Source organism: Rana temporaria, chromosome 6, assembly GCF_905171775.1.
Source record: "Rana temporaria chromosome 6, aRanTem1.1, whole genome shotgun sequence".
Taxonomy (NCBI): Eukaryota; Metazoa; Chordata; class Amphibia; order Anura; family Ranidae; genus Rana; species Rana temporaria.
Genome location: NC_053494.1, coordinates 80,534,630 through 80,547,574, shown reverse-complemented (window position 1 = coordinate 80,547,574; position 12,945 = coordinate 80,534,630). Strand labels below are relative to the sequence as shown.

At 45.3% G+C, this 12,945-nt stretch overlaps 1 protein-coding gene across 5 annotated transcripts in view; it reads left to right on the top strand.

The window, feature by feature from the left end:
* Positions 1-12,945, top strand: part of VPS35L (VPS35 endosomal protein sorting factor like) — a 1,107,598-nt gene that overhangs the window by 256,111 nt on the left and 838,542 nt on the right. For all 5 annotated transcript variants that reach the window (XM_040358550.1, XM_040358549.1, XM_040358548.1 and 2 more), the window contains exon 7: positions 5,857-5,985. In XM_040358550.1, the coding sequence (XP_040214484.1) occupies positions 5,857-5,985 (129 nt within the window). The remainder of the gene's footprint in view (positions 1-5,856; positions 5,986-12,945) is intronic.

Here is a 12,945-nt window from a genome sequence, read left to right as displayed (position 1 = left end):
TATATATATATATATATATTTTGTCAGCACGTACCTCTTAATCTCGATTTTCACCTGACGGCGATCCCAAGCACTGCCTGTGATTGACAGGCTTCCAAACGGCGCATACTGCGCGTCACAGGTTGCCGACAGAACCCGAACGTCGGTGCGCATGCGCCGTATAGAGCCACACCGACTTTCGGGTTTTTCCGACAACCTGTGATGCGCAGTATGCGCCGTTCGGAAGCCTGTCAATCACAGGCAGTGCTTGGGAACGCCCACTCCCGCGGGATCGCCGTCAGGTGAAAATCGGGATTAAGAGGTACGTGCTGACAAAAAAAAAATGTTTTAAAGGGTGAACCTCCTTAATCGCGCGATAAAAAAATTGACGGCGTTAAAATGGGTTTGTGTTAACGCCGTTAACGCGTTTAACTGACAGCACTAATATATTTACATGTTGTCCTGTACATTTATTATATGTACATTCTGTTCTGCACCTTTGAATGTTGAACGGGTTTGTTCCTCCTTTGTGTGCTGGGTGCACTATATTCTCAGCAGCCATTGTGGTTTTTATTGCTGGCAAGGCTGTATATACACAATGTTTCCACACTCTAGGTACATATATATATGTGTGTCCTTGCGAGCTGTCAGGGTGACCTTCCCAGTGGTTAGTAGAGTGACATGGCTGTCCCTTAAGGACTTGCTGTGATTAAGTTTAATATAATATAATACAGTAGGTGACCGCATTATTGTGTCAAACTCGTTCCTTTCCTTGGCGAGATTGACCATCTACGAGCCCCGTCGCGGGAGCCAGTGCCAAGCAGGCTCGCCGCAACGGGAAAAAGCAGACACAGAAGCGGCAAGGATCCGACTTGGATTCCCGCCAATTCTAGACGCGACATTTGGTATGAATCATGAGGGGGAACTCCACGCCAAATTTTAAATAAAAACCCGGCATGGGTTCCCCCCCCCCCCCCAGGAGCATACCAGGCCCTTAGGTCTGGTATGGATTGTAAGGAGAACCCCTGCGCCGAAAACGGCATACCACACCAGTATCTGAGCACGCCGCCCGGCCAGGAAAGTACTGGGGACGAGTGAGCCCCCCCTCCTGAGCTGTACCAGGCCGCATGCCCTCAACATGGGGGGGGTGCTCTGGGGCAGGGGGGCGCTTTGCAGCCCCCTCACCCCAAAGCACCCTGTCCCCATGTTAAGGACAGGGCCTCTTCCCGGCAACCCTGGCCGTTGGTTGTCGGGGTCTGTGGGTGGGGGGCTTATCGGAATCTGGGAGCCCGCTTTAATACCCCTACCCATTCACCTGGAGGAAAAGTGTCAATAAAATAAGCACACAGCACAGGCTTTTAAAATAATTTATTAGTCAGCTCCGTGGGTCTTCTCCCCCCTCAGGTCTTCTTTCGTCTTCTCTGCTCTCCGGTGTCATCTCGGCACTCCCTGGTTCTTCCGCTCGCTCTCTGGTTCTTCTCCCACTCGCTCTCTGGTGCCTTCTTCGGGGCTGGCCGCCGCTATCTTCTTTTGAGGCTCTTTTACTAGTGGCAGCCAGCCCACTCTTCTTTGTCGCCTTCTGCCTTATTTTATTCCGATGTTGACACAACGCTCCCTCCTGCTGTAATGCCGGGTGTGCGGTGCGCGATGATTTATATAGGCCTCTTATGACGTCACAGTTCCAGCATGCTCCGTGGGAGAAGACCCCCGGAGAGCGGAGCTGACTTATAAATTATTTTAAAAGCCTGTGTTGTGTGTTTATTTTATTGACACTTTTCCTCCAGGTGAGTGGGTAGGGGTACGATGTACCCCATTATCATTCACCTAGGGTGGGGGGCCGATATCTGGTGGCCCCCTTATTAAAGGGGGCTCCCCCCACCCGCAGACCCCAACAACCAATGGCCAGGGTTGTCGGGAGGAGGCCCTGTCCTTATCAACATGGGGACAGGGTGCTTTGGGTTGGGGTGGCCGCAGGACGCCCCCTTCCCCAGAGCCCCCCCCGTGTTAAGGGCATGCGGCCCGTTTTTTCGGCGTAGGGGTTCTCCTTACAATCCATACCAGTCCTAAGGGCCTGGTATGCTCCTGGGGGGAAACCCATGCCATTTATTTATTTTTTTTGGCGTAGAGTTCCCCCTCATGATTTATACTAAATGCTGCGTCTAGAATTGGCGGGAATCCAAGTCGGATACCCGTCGCTTCTATGTCACGCTTGCTGGAATGTGCTTTTCCTATTCCAGCGAGTGTGAGATGTCGGCACCCTGTCGCCAAGAATCGGCGCGATGCCGCCCTGCTGGAAACACATTCTCGCAGACAGGTACTGTACATATCACTACTGTAGTCCCACTTGTCTGTCCCGGTGTTTCCTCTATTGTTTTGGTCCTCTCCAAAATGCCGGCGATCTTGTTCTGCCCAGTCCAGCTCGGCCCGCATGTCACTGATGTGCGACGAGGACGGGCGCTGTAGTGATGACGTAGGGCCTGCGCATCGGACAGCATGGAGCACGGACGGGTCTGTTTGTGCTCCACGCATTGCCTCGTGCAGAAGTGCATCACCATCGCCACCATGGACTGAGCAAGTGTGGCTCGATCTGCAGCCGCCGCCATTCGGCAAGCAATGCCAATTTTATATTGACTTATGGACATTGATTGTGTAAGTCAAGCAAAGTGTTGATGTATACAGTTATACCATTTTTATTAAGCTTTGGCACTATGAGTCTCGCCAATGCTAGTGATTTAATATGGACATTTAATACCATCCACCTGGCCACATTCCTAAGGTGTTTTTATTATTATTTCCCATCTTATGTACACTTTTGTTGATTATTATCACTCTTTGTTTATTATGCAAGACCTTATTGGGAGGAGTCTTGATGACCCCTGGGAGGTTCTCCACGGCTTGCATAATCAAGTGCATAGTCATGTGTACATATATATGTGTGTGTGTGTGTGTGTGTGTGTGTATATAAAGCGGGTTCTTGGAGGGTAGTACACTGCTGGGCTCTGATGAAGAAGCTTTGTGCTTTGAAACGCGTCAGTCGACAGTGACCCTCTTCACTCCATGACCATTTGGAATGTGGTTCGGGTTCTACATGCTACAGCTTTTATGAATGAGCTAGTTACTGCGAATCTTTCTACCACAGTTGTGAGTAGGTTTTTAAATTGTATTTTAATACATTTGCTTAAACGGTAATACACTAGGCTGGTGCGCCTTTGTTTTCTTTTCTGCAGTTTGTAGTCTGGGATGAACACTACAACATGGTAGCTCTCCCGTTAGGCCTGGCGTCGGCACCAGGAGTTTCTCCAAGGTGCTCGCCCCGATCCCGGCCTTGCAGAGGCAGCAAGGGATCACAATCATGGGCTATTTGGTCGATCTCTGCCTGAGAGCAGCTTCCCCCTCAGAATTGGGGAAGGATGGGAAGGATGTGAAGATAACCAATCAGACTCTTCGGTAGTTTGGCTGGTTACTGAACCTCCAGAATGCTTGGAATACCTGGGCTTGATTCTGGACTCCTCGGAGGCAAGTTTTTTCTCCCTTCGCAAGTTGCAGACTCAGGCTGCAGCAAAGCGGTGGGCGTCACGCAGGTGGTGGTCACTGCACTTTTGCATGCGAGTCTTGTGTTTCATGGTAGCCACTTTCGAGGCAGTACTGTGTGTTTTAATTCCACACTCGAGTCTTGCAAACGAAGATCCTGTCAACATGGGACACATCTCCATTGTTCCTGGACTATTAAATCCGGGTGAGCCGGCTAGTCAGGGATTCCCTGATCTGGTGGCTGAGGCCTCCAGCCCTTCTTTCCGGGAAGTAGTTTAATTTTCACTGGATGGTAATCACGACTGATGCCAGCCCGACCGGTTGGGAGGAAGTTTGGGCGTACAGTCGACACTTGGTCGCTGGACACAGGAAGAATCCCGCTTGCCGATCAGTGTGCACCTTGTGCTTTCATCCTTGTGTCCTCGGCCGTCGCATCCCAAGAGGTTGCTTGCTTTCCTTGGGCTTGGTGCGAGCTCTGCGGGTGTATCTGTCTGCTACGGCTCCGCTTCGGTGGTCTGACCCCCTATTTGTGTCAGTGGTTGCCCCACAGAAGGGCCTGATGGTCTCGTCGTGATTCAGGCTTATGCCCTAACAGGGTGGGCGCCTTCCCTTCCTGTCACGGGGCGTTCAACCAGGGCAATAGGTGTCTCTTGGGCTTTTCGACATCAAGCGCCTGTCTCCCAGGTGTGTAAGGCGGCGACCTGGTCGTCCGTTCACACCTTCACTAAATTTTACAAGTTTGATGTGAGTGCATCTTCAGATGCTTGCTTCGGCCACAAGGTTTTGCAGGTGGCTGTTTAACCCCTTCCTTACTGGGCCATTGTAAAATGACACCGGCAGGAACTCGCCGGCAGGAACCCTCCGTCGATCCGGGTGGATGTCATATGACGTCCTTTGTTCCCGGCGATCTAGGGCGCGCACGCGGCACCGCTCGTGACCCGGCGCGCGTGCCCGGCGGCTGCTGATAACGGCAGGAGTGTGGATGTGTGTGTGTAAACACACAGATCCACCCCCTGTCAGAGGTGAGGAAACCAATGTTGTGTTCCCAGTACAGAGGACCACACATCGGTCTCCACTTGTGAGTCCCCTCCCCCCTATAGTTAGAACACTTTAAGGAACATTTTAACCCCTTCAGCGCCCCCTAGCGTTAACCCCTTCCCTGCCAGTCACCTTTACACAGTAATCAGTGCATATGTATAGCACTAATCGCTGTGTAAATGTGAATGGTCCCAAAAACGTGTCAAAAGTGTCTGATGTGTTCGCCGCAATGTCACAATAAAAAAACGCAGATCACCGCCATTACTAGTAAAACAAAAATAATAAAATAAAATGGCATACATCTATCACCTATTTTGTAGACACTATAACTTTTGCGCAAACCAATCAATATACGATTATTGTGATTTTTTTTTTTTTTTTTTACCAATAATATGTAGAAGAATACGTATCAGCCTAAACTGGGGGAAAAAAATATTTATTAAATAAAAAAAGTGAAAAAATGTGTTTTTTTTATCTTATTTTTAATTGTTGCTCTTTTGTTTATAGCGCAAAAAATAAAAAACACATAGATCAAATACCACCAAACGAAAGCTCTATTTGTGGGGGGGAAAAAACAAAGATTTAGTTTGGGTACAGAGTTGCATGACCACGCAATTGTCATTCAAAGTGCGACAGAGCTGAAAACTAAAAATTGGTCTGGGCAGGAAGGGGGTGAAAATGCCCTGTATGGAAGATGTTAAGGTTGCAACTCCTCCATTGAGGTGCTCTGGTTGTTTTTGGGGTAAAATTTGTTTGGTTGCTGTTCCCACCCCTCGGGTTTTTTTTTTTTTTTTTACACTGCTTGGGGACGTCCCTACTGTCAAGATTATGCTGCTGTGTCCATGAACGAAAGAGAAAATAGGATTTTTGTACTCACTGTAAAATCCTTTTCTCTGAAGTTCATGGATGGACACAGCAACCATTCCTCCTTTTTTATGTTTGTCCTGCTTTTTGATGAACTGAGCTGCTGCATGCATGCATGCAGAGAGAGCGGTAATGTACAGTTTTGATGTTGTTTTTACATGTTTCTGCCTAGTTCTCTCCTGATAGGCCAATACCCTACTGTCAAGATTATGCTACTGTGTTCGTCCATGAACTTCAGAGAAAAGGATTTTACGGCGAGTACAAAAATCCTATTTTTTCTTTAACTTGAGCAACAAAAGCATTTTTTTGTTCTGAAGCAAGCTGTTAAATTGGTTCACATGTATGTTTTAGTAAATGTCTAACTGCAGTTTTGCAGAGTTTCTTAAATTGAATAAGCTCTGTGTCAACAAGGGCAGACATTAACCATTGTATTTGCTTTTCCAGGGATCCCAAAAAGAACTTCTGAATCTGACTCAGCAAGACTACATCAGCAGGATTGATGAGCTCAACCAGTCTTTAAAGGATGCTTGGGCCTCTGATCAGAAAGTCAAAGCTCTGAAAATAGTCATACAGGTTGCCTATTTTTATTTTTTTTCTCCTGCCATTTAGTTTTGTTAGAGATTCCTTGTCACCATCTAATGCCTACTGAGAAAACATCTCTAGATTTAAAGGGGTTGTAAAGGTTTGTTTATTTTCTAAATAGGTTCCTTTAAAGGGGTTGTAAAGACAAAAATGTTTTCCTCTTAAAATAAAGTCTGACAGTAGCTGATAAATTAAAAAGTAATGTTTTGCATTATAACTAGTTTGATACCTGTTGAAATCTAGCTATTTTATTCACCTCCGTCACTCCTGAATCATTATTCTCACTGACTTCCTGGTTTGCGGTGCGCATTCATTCTTGCTACATCACGGCCTAATGGGGACTACAGTTCCTATTAGGCTTAGCCTCCATGCCTGTGAGGGATAAGAGAGCATCTTCCCCCAGGGCTGTAGTCATAGGGAGGGGGTGAGCACATTCTGCTTTCCACCATGCAAAACAGCTCAGATGCTGGTGGAAAGCAAGAAGAGGAGAGACAGGAAATGGCATTTTCAAACCTGGATTACTGTATTTTGGAGGTCAAAAGGAAAAACAAGGTAAGTGATATTTAAATGCTCTAGCTTACAGCAATCAATTGATCTAATAAAAAACGAACCTTTAGTGTTCCTTTAAGCTAGTGCATTGTTGGTTTACTTACCTTTTCCTTTGATTTCCCTTTGAAATTTTTTTTTTTCCTTTGTTTTCTTTTTCTGAATTTCTCACTTCCTGTTCCTCCTCAGTAAGCTGTTCTGGCTGACTAAACACCTCTCGGATCAGGGCTCGACAAATCCCGGTCGCCATGGCGACTAGAAATGGCATCCTGGCGACTTGGCTTGGAAGGTGGATTTTTTGTGAAGTCCCCAGCTCTTCCTTGTGTGAGCTGGCGCCATCTGGTGGTGGCCATTGGTATTACAAGTTAAGCATTACAAGTTAAACAGCAATTCTAATGTAATTTTTCACTATTTTCACTGCTATCTTCTTCCCTCTAATTAGAACCCCCAAACATTATATTTATTTTTAATCCTAACACCCTAGAGAATAAAATGGCGATCGTTGCAATACTTTCTGTCACGCCGTATTTGTGCAGTGGTCTTGCGCACTTTTTTGGGAAAAAATGACACTTTTTTTAATTAAAAAATAAGACAATAGTAAAATTATCCCCATTTTTGTAATACTATGAAAGATAATGTTACGCCGAGTAAATTCATACCCAACATGTCACGCTTCAAAATTGCGTCCGCTCGTGGAATGCCGACAAACTTTTACCCTTTAAAAACTTCATAGGCAACGTTTAAAAAAATCTACAGGTTGCATGTTTTGAGTTACAGAGGAGGTCTAGGGCTAGAATTATTGCTCTTGCTCTACCAATCGCGGCGATACCTCACATGTTTGAACACCGTTTACATATGCGGGCGCTGGTCGCTTCTGCGCGCAAGCTCGTTGGGACGGGGGGGGGGGGGGGGGGGGGGGGGTTTGGCTCCTAACTTTTTTAGCTGGCTCCTAGATTCCAAGCAAATTTGTTAAACCCTGGCTCGGATGATGGTGTGAAGTTTACTGAGGAGAAACAGGAAGTGAGAGATTCAGACAAAGAAAATAAACATCTTGAAGGGAAATCGAAGAAAAAGGTAAGTGAACCAACAATGCACTAGCTTAAAGGAACCCATTTAGAAAAAAAAAATAAAACTTTACAACTCCTTTAAGTACTCGTATAAGGATAAATGATGGGGTTATTAATTATTATTAATTACAATTATTATTAATTATTTGAAAAAAAAATTGCCCCTGTTCTGCTGAAAATAGACCCAGTCATTTGGTGCATTTCAGACACACAACTGCTTTCAGTCCTGTGGTCAGCCATTATCCAGGGGAAATCTGCATTTACAATGTTCGCAGATTGTGTAAAGCCCACCAAACACTAGTGAATTTTTGATCGAAAGTTCAAAAATGCGAACATAAATACTAAAATTCACATTAGTACTTTTGGTGGCATGACACATGTTCCAAAGTACATAAAAAAAAGCAACAACATATTAAATACAGCGCTTAACAGTATAAGTATATGGATTGCACAAAATGTTGTTGGGAGGAGCTGAATAGCAAAAGGAACACACTATTTAACTTGCAAGGAATTGTCAGTTATATATAAATATTTTATTATTCATTTTAATTATTAGCAAGCGCCATTACACCCCCTCTTTTAAAAAGGTCACTCTGCCACTCCATTCGGTAGTTGGTGCCTTATGTTAGTGTTTCAAACGACTTTTCTATCGGATGTTTTTAATTTGGACTGATTCAGTGTGCATGATTCATGTTGGCAAGTTGCCAATAAATACTAAACAATGAAATTCTATTCTGTTGGTACCTTGTCAATGTGGAGTGGAAGTGACATATGGAGGTCTGACTATACCAGTGGGAGAATGTGAAGGATGTTGTGTAACAAGCACATACTGCTGTTCTATTCTTAAGGCCCATACACAAGATCGGATATTCCGACAACAATTGTCCGATGATGTCGGATAATCCGACAGTCTGTATGCTCCATCGGACAATTGTTGCCGGAATTTCCGACAACAAATGTTGGTTGTTCATGCTCTCAAATTGTCCGACAACAAATGTGTTCCGCCGGATTATCTGATCGTGTGTACACAAATCCATCGGGCTAAAATCCAAAGTACAAACACGCATTCTTCGAACCAATGCTAAACATCAGATAAGTTGCCCAAAGGGTGGCGGTAAAGAGCTGAAAAACCATGTACCGTATTTATAGGCGTATACCGCGCACTTTTTTGCCCTGAAAATCAGGGCAAAATCGTGGGTGCGCGTTATACGCCGATACCCGCTTTCCCGCGCTGAGTTTGAATATTGCCCTGGCATATACCGAGCGCAGTACACGTGTATAGTCGGGCAGGCTCGGTTCCTCTCGCGCTCAGGTCCTGAACGTACAGGACGTGAGTGCGAGAGTAGCCGAGCCTGCCCGACTATACACGTGTGTACTACGCTCGGTATTTGCCGGCGCAGTATTCAAACTCGGCGCGGGGATCGAGCGGGGAGGACGCCGCAGAAGGACGCCGGACCCGATGAAGAGGACACCTGAAGCCGCAGACGGACGCCAGACCCGATGAGACCGCCGATGGACGCCGCTCAAGACACCAAAACTGTAAATACTAAAACCTTTTTTTTTTACAGGAATGTCGGGTCCACTTTAGGGGTGCGCGCTATACGCCGGAGCGCGCAATACCCCAATAAATACGGTAGTTTTTGGTGTATGTTGGCTGAAAATGTTCTGCCATCTGTGTGCAGAACAAATTCACGGACAACGCCCTTTGGTCAAAAATCCACGGATTTGTCCGATGGAAGTCCGATCGTGTGTACGAGGCTTTATACAGCATAGCTTTGCAGTGAGTGTTGAATCTTACAGCGTGGTGGAAGGATACATGTGGATGGTAGTTGAATTATTCTGGGTGAAGGATATTACTCTAAATTACTTTCAAAAGATTTTTTATTGTATGTGTATGTATTGTAACATTATCAGGCATTACAAAATATCAGATACAAGATCCAATAAGAACAGATGAGTCAGTACATATAATCAAGTATGACTAAACAGCGACTATTAAATCCTGGTTCATCAATATATTATGGGGAAGGGATCAAAACAAGTACAATCACTGTAGATAGAGCTAATAAAGCAGGCAGCGGAGCAAAACAATCCTTGATAAACAGTTCTCATAACGAGGCTACAGCCGCCTTGGCGACTAGAAATAGGGTCCTGGCGACTTGGCTTGGAAGGGGGGCAAAAAAAAGCTGGCACCATCTGGTGGTGAGCCATTGGTATTACAAGTTATTACCACCAGATGTGTAAGCTGGCACCATCTGGTGGTGGCCGTTGGTATTACAAGTTAAGCATTACAAGTTAAAGCGGTTGTAAACCGCATAAACTTTTTTTTTCCCCCCCAAACCTGCAATGCAAAAGGCATAATAGGCTAGTATGCACCGCATACTAGCCTATTATGAAATACTTACCTCGGAACGAGGTGTGTACCACTTACCTGGTCCACGCCGAGCAGGATGTCATCTTGCTTCGGCGTGTCTTCCGGGTATCGCCGCTCCAGCGCTGTGATTGGCTGGAGCGGCGATGACGTCACTCCCGCGCGTGCGCGCGGGAGATTTAAAATCGGCAGGGTCCGGCGATGCCGGTCCTTCAGCCGTGGAGTCCCCCCTGCGCATGCGCCGCCCGCATTGCGGGGGTAATATCTCCTAAACCGTGCAGGTTTAGGAGATATTCTCCTTACCTACAGGTAAGCCTTATTATAGGCTTACCTGTAGGTAAAAGTCCAAATAGTGGGTTTACAACCACTTTAAACAGCAATTCTAATGTCATTTTTCACTATTTTTCACTGCCATCTTCTTCCCTCTAATTAGAACCCCCAAACATTATATATATTTTTCATCCCAACACCCTAGAGAATAAAATGGCGATCGTTACAGTACTTTCTGTCAGGCCATATTTGCGCAGCGGTCTTACAAGCACACTTTTTTGGGAAAAAATTACTTTTTTTTAATAAACAGTGTATAATAACAGTAAAGTTATCCCCATTTTTTTAAAATATTATTAAAAAAGATAATGTTACACTGAGTAAATTCATACCCAACATGTCACGCTTCAAAATTGCGTCCGCTCGTGGAATTCCGTCAAACTTTTACCCTTTAAAATCTTTATAGGCGACGTTTAAAAAAATCTACAGGTTGCATGTTTGAGTTAGAGGAGGTCTAGGGCTAGAATTATTGCTCTTGCTCTACCAATCGTGGTGATACCTCACATGTGTGGTTTGAACACCGTTTACATAAGCTCGTCGGGACGGGGCGCGTTTTCTGGCTTTTTAGCTGGCTCCTAGATTCCAAGCAAATTTGTCAAACCCTGTAATATTATATGAGGCAAAATAGAAGAGCCCCTGTCATACAGGGGGTAATGGGGAAGAAAGAACAGATACAAAAGAGTAAAGAATGAGGTAGGAAGAGTGTTGGGGAGTTTACCAATACCAACATAGTCGGCCCAGGGCTCCCAGATCTCCTTGAATATTTGGGAGGTGTTTAATATAAAACTAACCATTTTCTCTTGTGTCATGATCCAAGAGATATTTATTTTAGCAGCTTGAATGTGGACCTCAGGGAGCTTCCAGGCCTTCCAGGCCTTAGCAATGGTAAGCTTGGAGCCTAGAAGAATAAAAATATAAGCTTCCGAGCATGCTTTGGAATTTTGGGAATTTGGAAATTCAGGAGGGCTGTAGAAGGGGATCTGGGAATCCTGAATTCTGTAATCTTAAAAATATGGAAGATTTTGTCCCAGAAACTTCTGATCTTGGGACAGTCCCACCAGATGTGTAACACGGAAACTTCCGTTCTGCATCCCCTAAAACATAGGGGGGACATAGATGGAAATATCGAGTGATAACCTTGATACTAGCTTCAGACCGGGAAGTATTAAGAATGCCTTTTTAGGATCTAAAAAGGGCCTTGTACCAAACATCCAAGTCCCAATCCTCCTGAAGATCAGCTTCCCAAGCAATCATATAGGAGGCTTTCTCTACTGATTTGGCAAGTGACAAATTATCGAGATCCCGCCCCTCTGCTCCAGAGACTGACCACACCATTATTCATATGGGGTAAATAGAGGAGGTTCAGGTTTTGACAACCAAATGGAATGAAGAAAAGGTGGAATTTGTTGAAATCTAAAATGTTCAGATACAGGAAGATCCAGTTTTTTGGAACAGTAAGCAAGTGCGATAGGGCCCGCTGCAGTAAAAAAATGTCCGATCCGGTACATCCCCCTATCCACCTGAAAAGTTGTGTTATTGAAAATATGGGCTAGGGGTTTGCACTGAGCTATTAAGGAGGGGAATTGTTTGAGCTCATCCCATAGGGCCATAGCATGAGATGGTGAGGGGGGAATGTATAGGGGGACAAGTTTTTGGGGGGCACCAGAGGATGAGATCTAAGGTGAAGGATGGAACTGCCTGCCTCTCCATATCTACCCAGTCCAGCTTATCAAGCCTAGAATAGAATGTGGAGGTTTGTGCCAGACGCGCAGCGTAGAAATACCGGAGTAGATTTGGGAGACCCAGACCTCCCTCTGTCCTTTAGCCTGAATAACACATGTTTTGAGAGTCTATGGCCTGCCTTACCCCACACAAACTTAACAATCTTACTCTGGAATGAGTACAAACGATCCCTCCGGATTAGGAGAGAACGGAAAAGGTATAATAACCTAGGGAGGTGGGTCATTTTAACTGAATTAACCTTACCCAACCAGGATAGTTCACAGCGAGACCAACTTTTGAGGTCCAACTCTGATTTACGGTACATGGGAGGGAAGTTGGCAATATACAGCTGCTCAAATTTTGGAGTGAGATTAATTCCCAAATACCTAATTGAGGATTCCGCCCATGCAAAGTGGAAGGAATTCCTCAACTGGGCCACCAAATACGGTTGGAGAGGAACGTTGATAGCTTGAGATTTGGAGTAATTAACTTCAGACTTGATATTTTGGAGAAATTATCTAATAATTTGCATATGACAGGGAGGGATGTTGCAGGGGAAGTGATGAAAAGAATGAGGTCCTCCGCAAACCCACATTTTTTTGACCCTTGTACCACATTTTACTCCTATGTCTGTGTTAGAGCGAATTGCAAGTGATTCCATTGCTATAGCGAAAATCCGAGGCGATTAAAGGGCATCCTTGGTGGGTCCCTTGTAGGCGGATCCTAGCTACTGGAGTGGAATAGAGTGACCTAAGCAGGTACGAGAATCTGGGACCAAAACCCCAGTGTTCCAAAACAGTGAATGGGTATGACCACAAGAGTGAGTCGAATGCTTTCTGTAAGTCTAAAGATAGAAGCATACCTGTCTGCCTAGGATAACCATCCCACCCGACTGTAGAATCGAGACAATGTCTATCG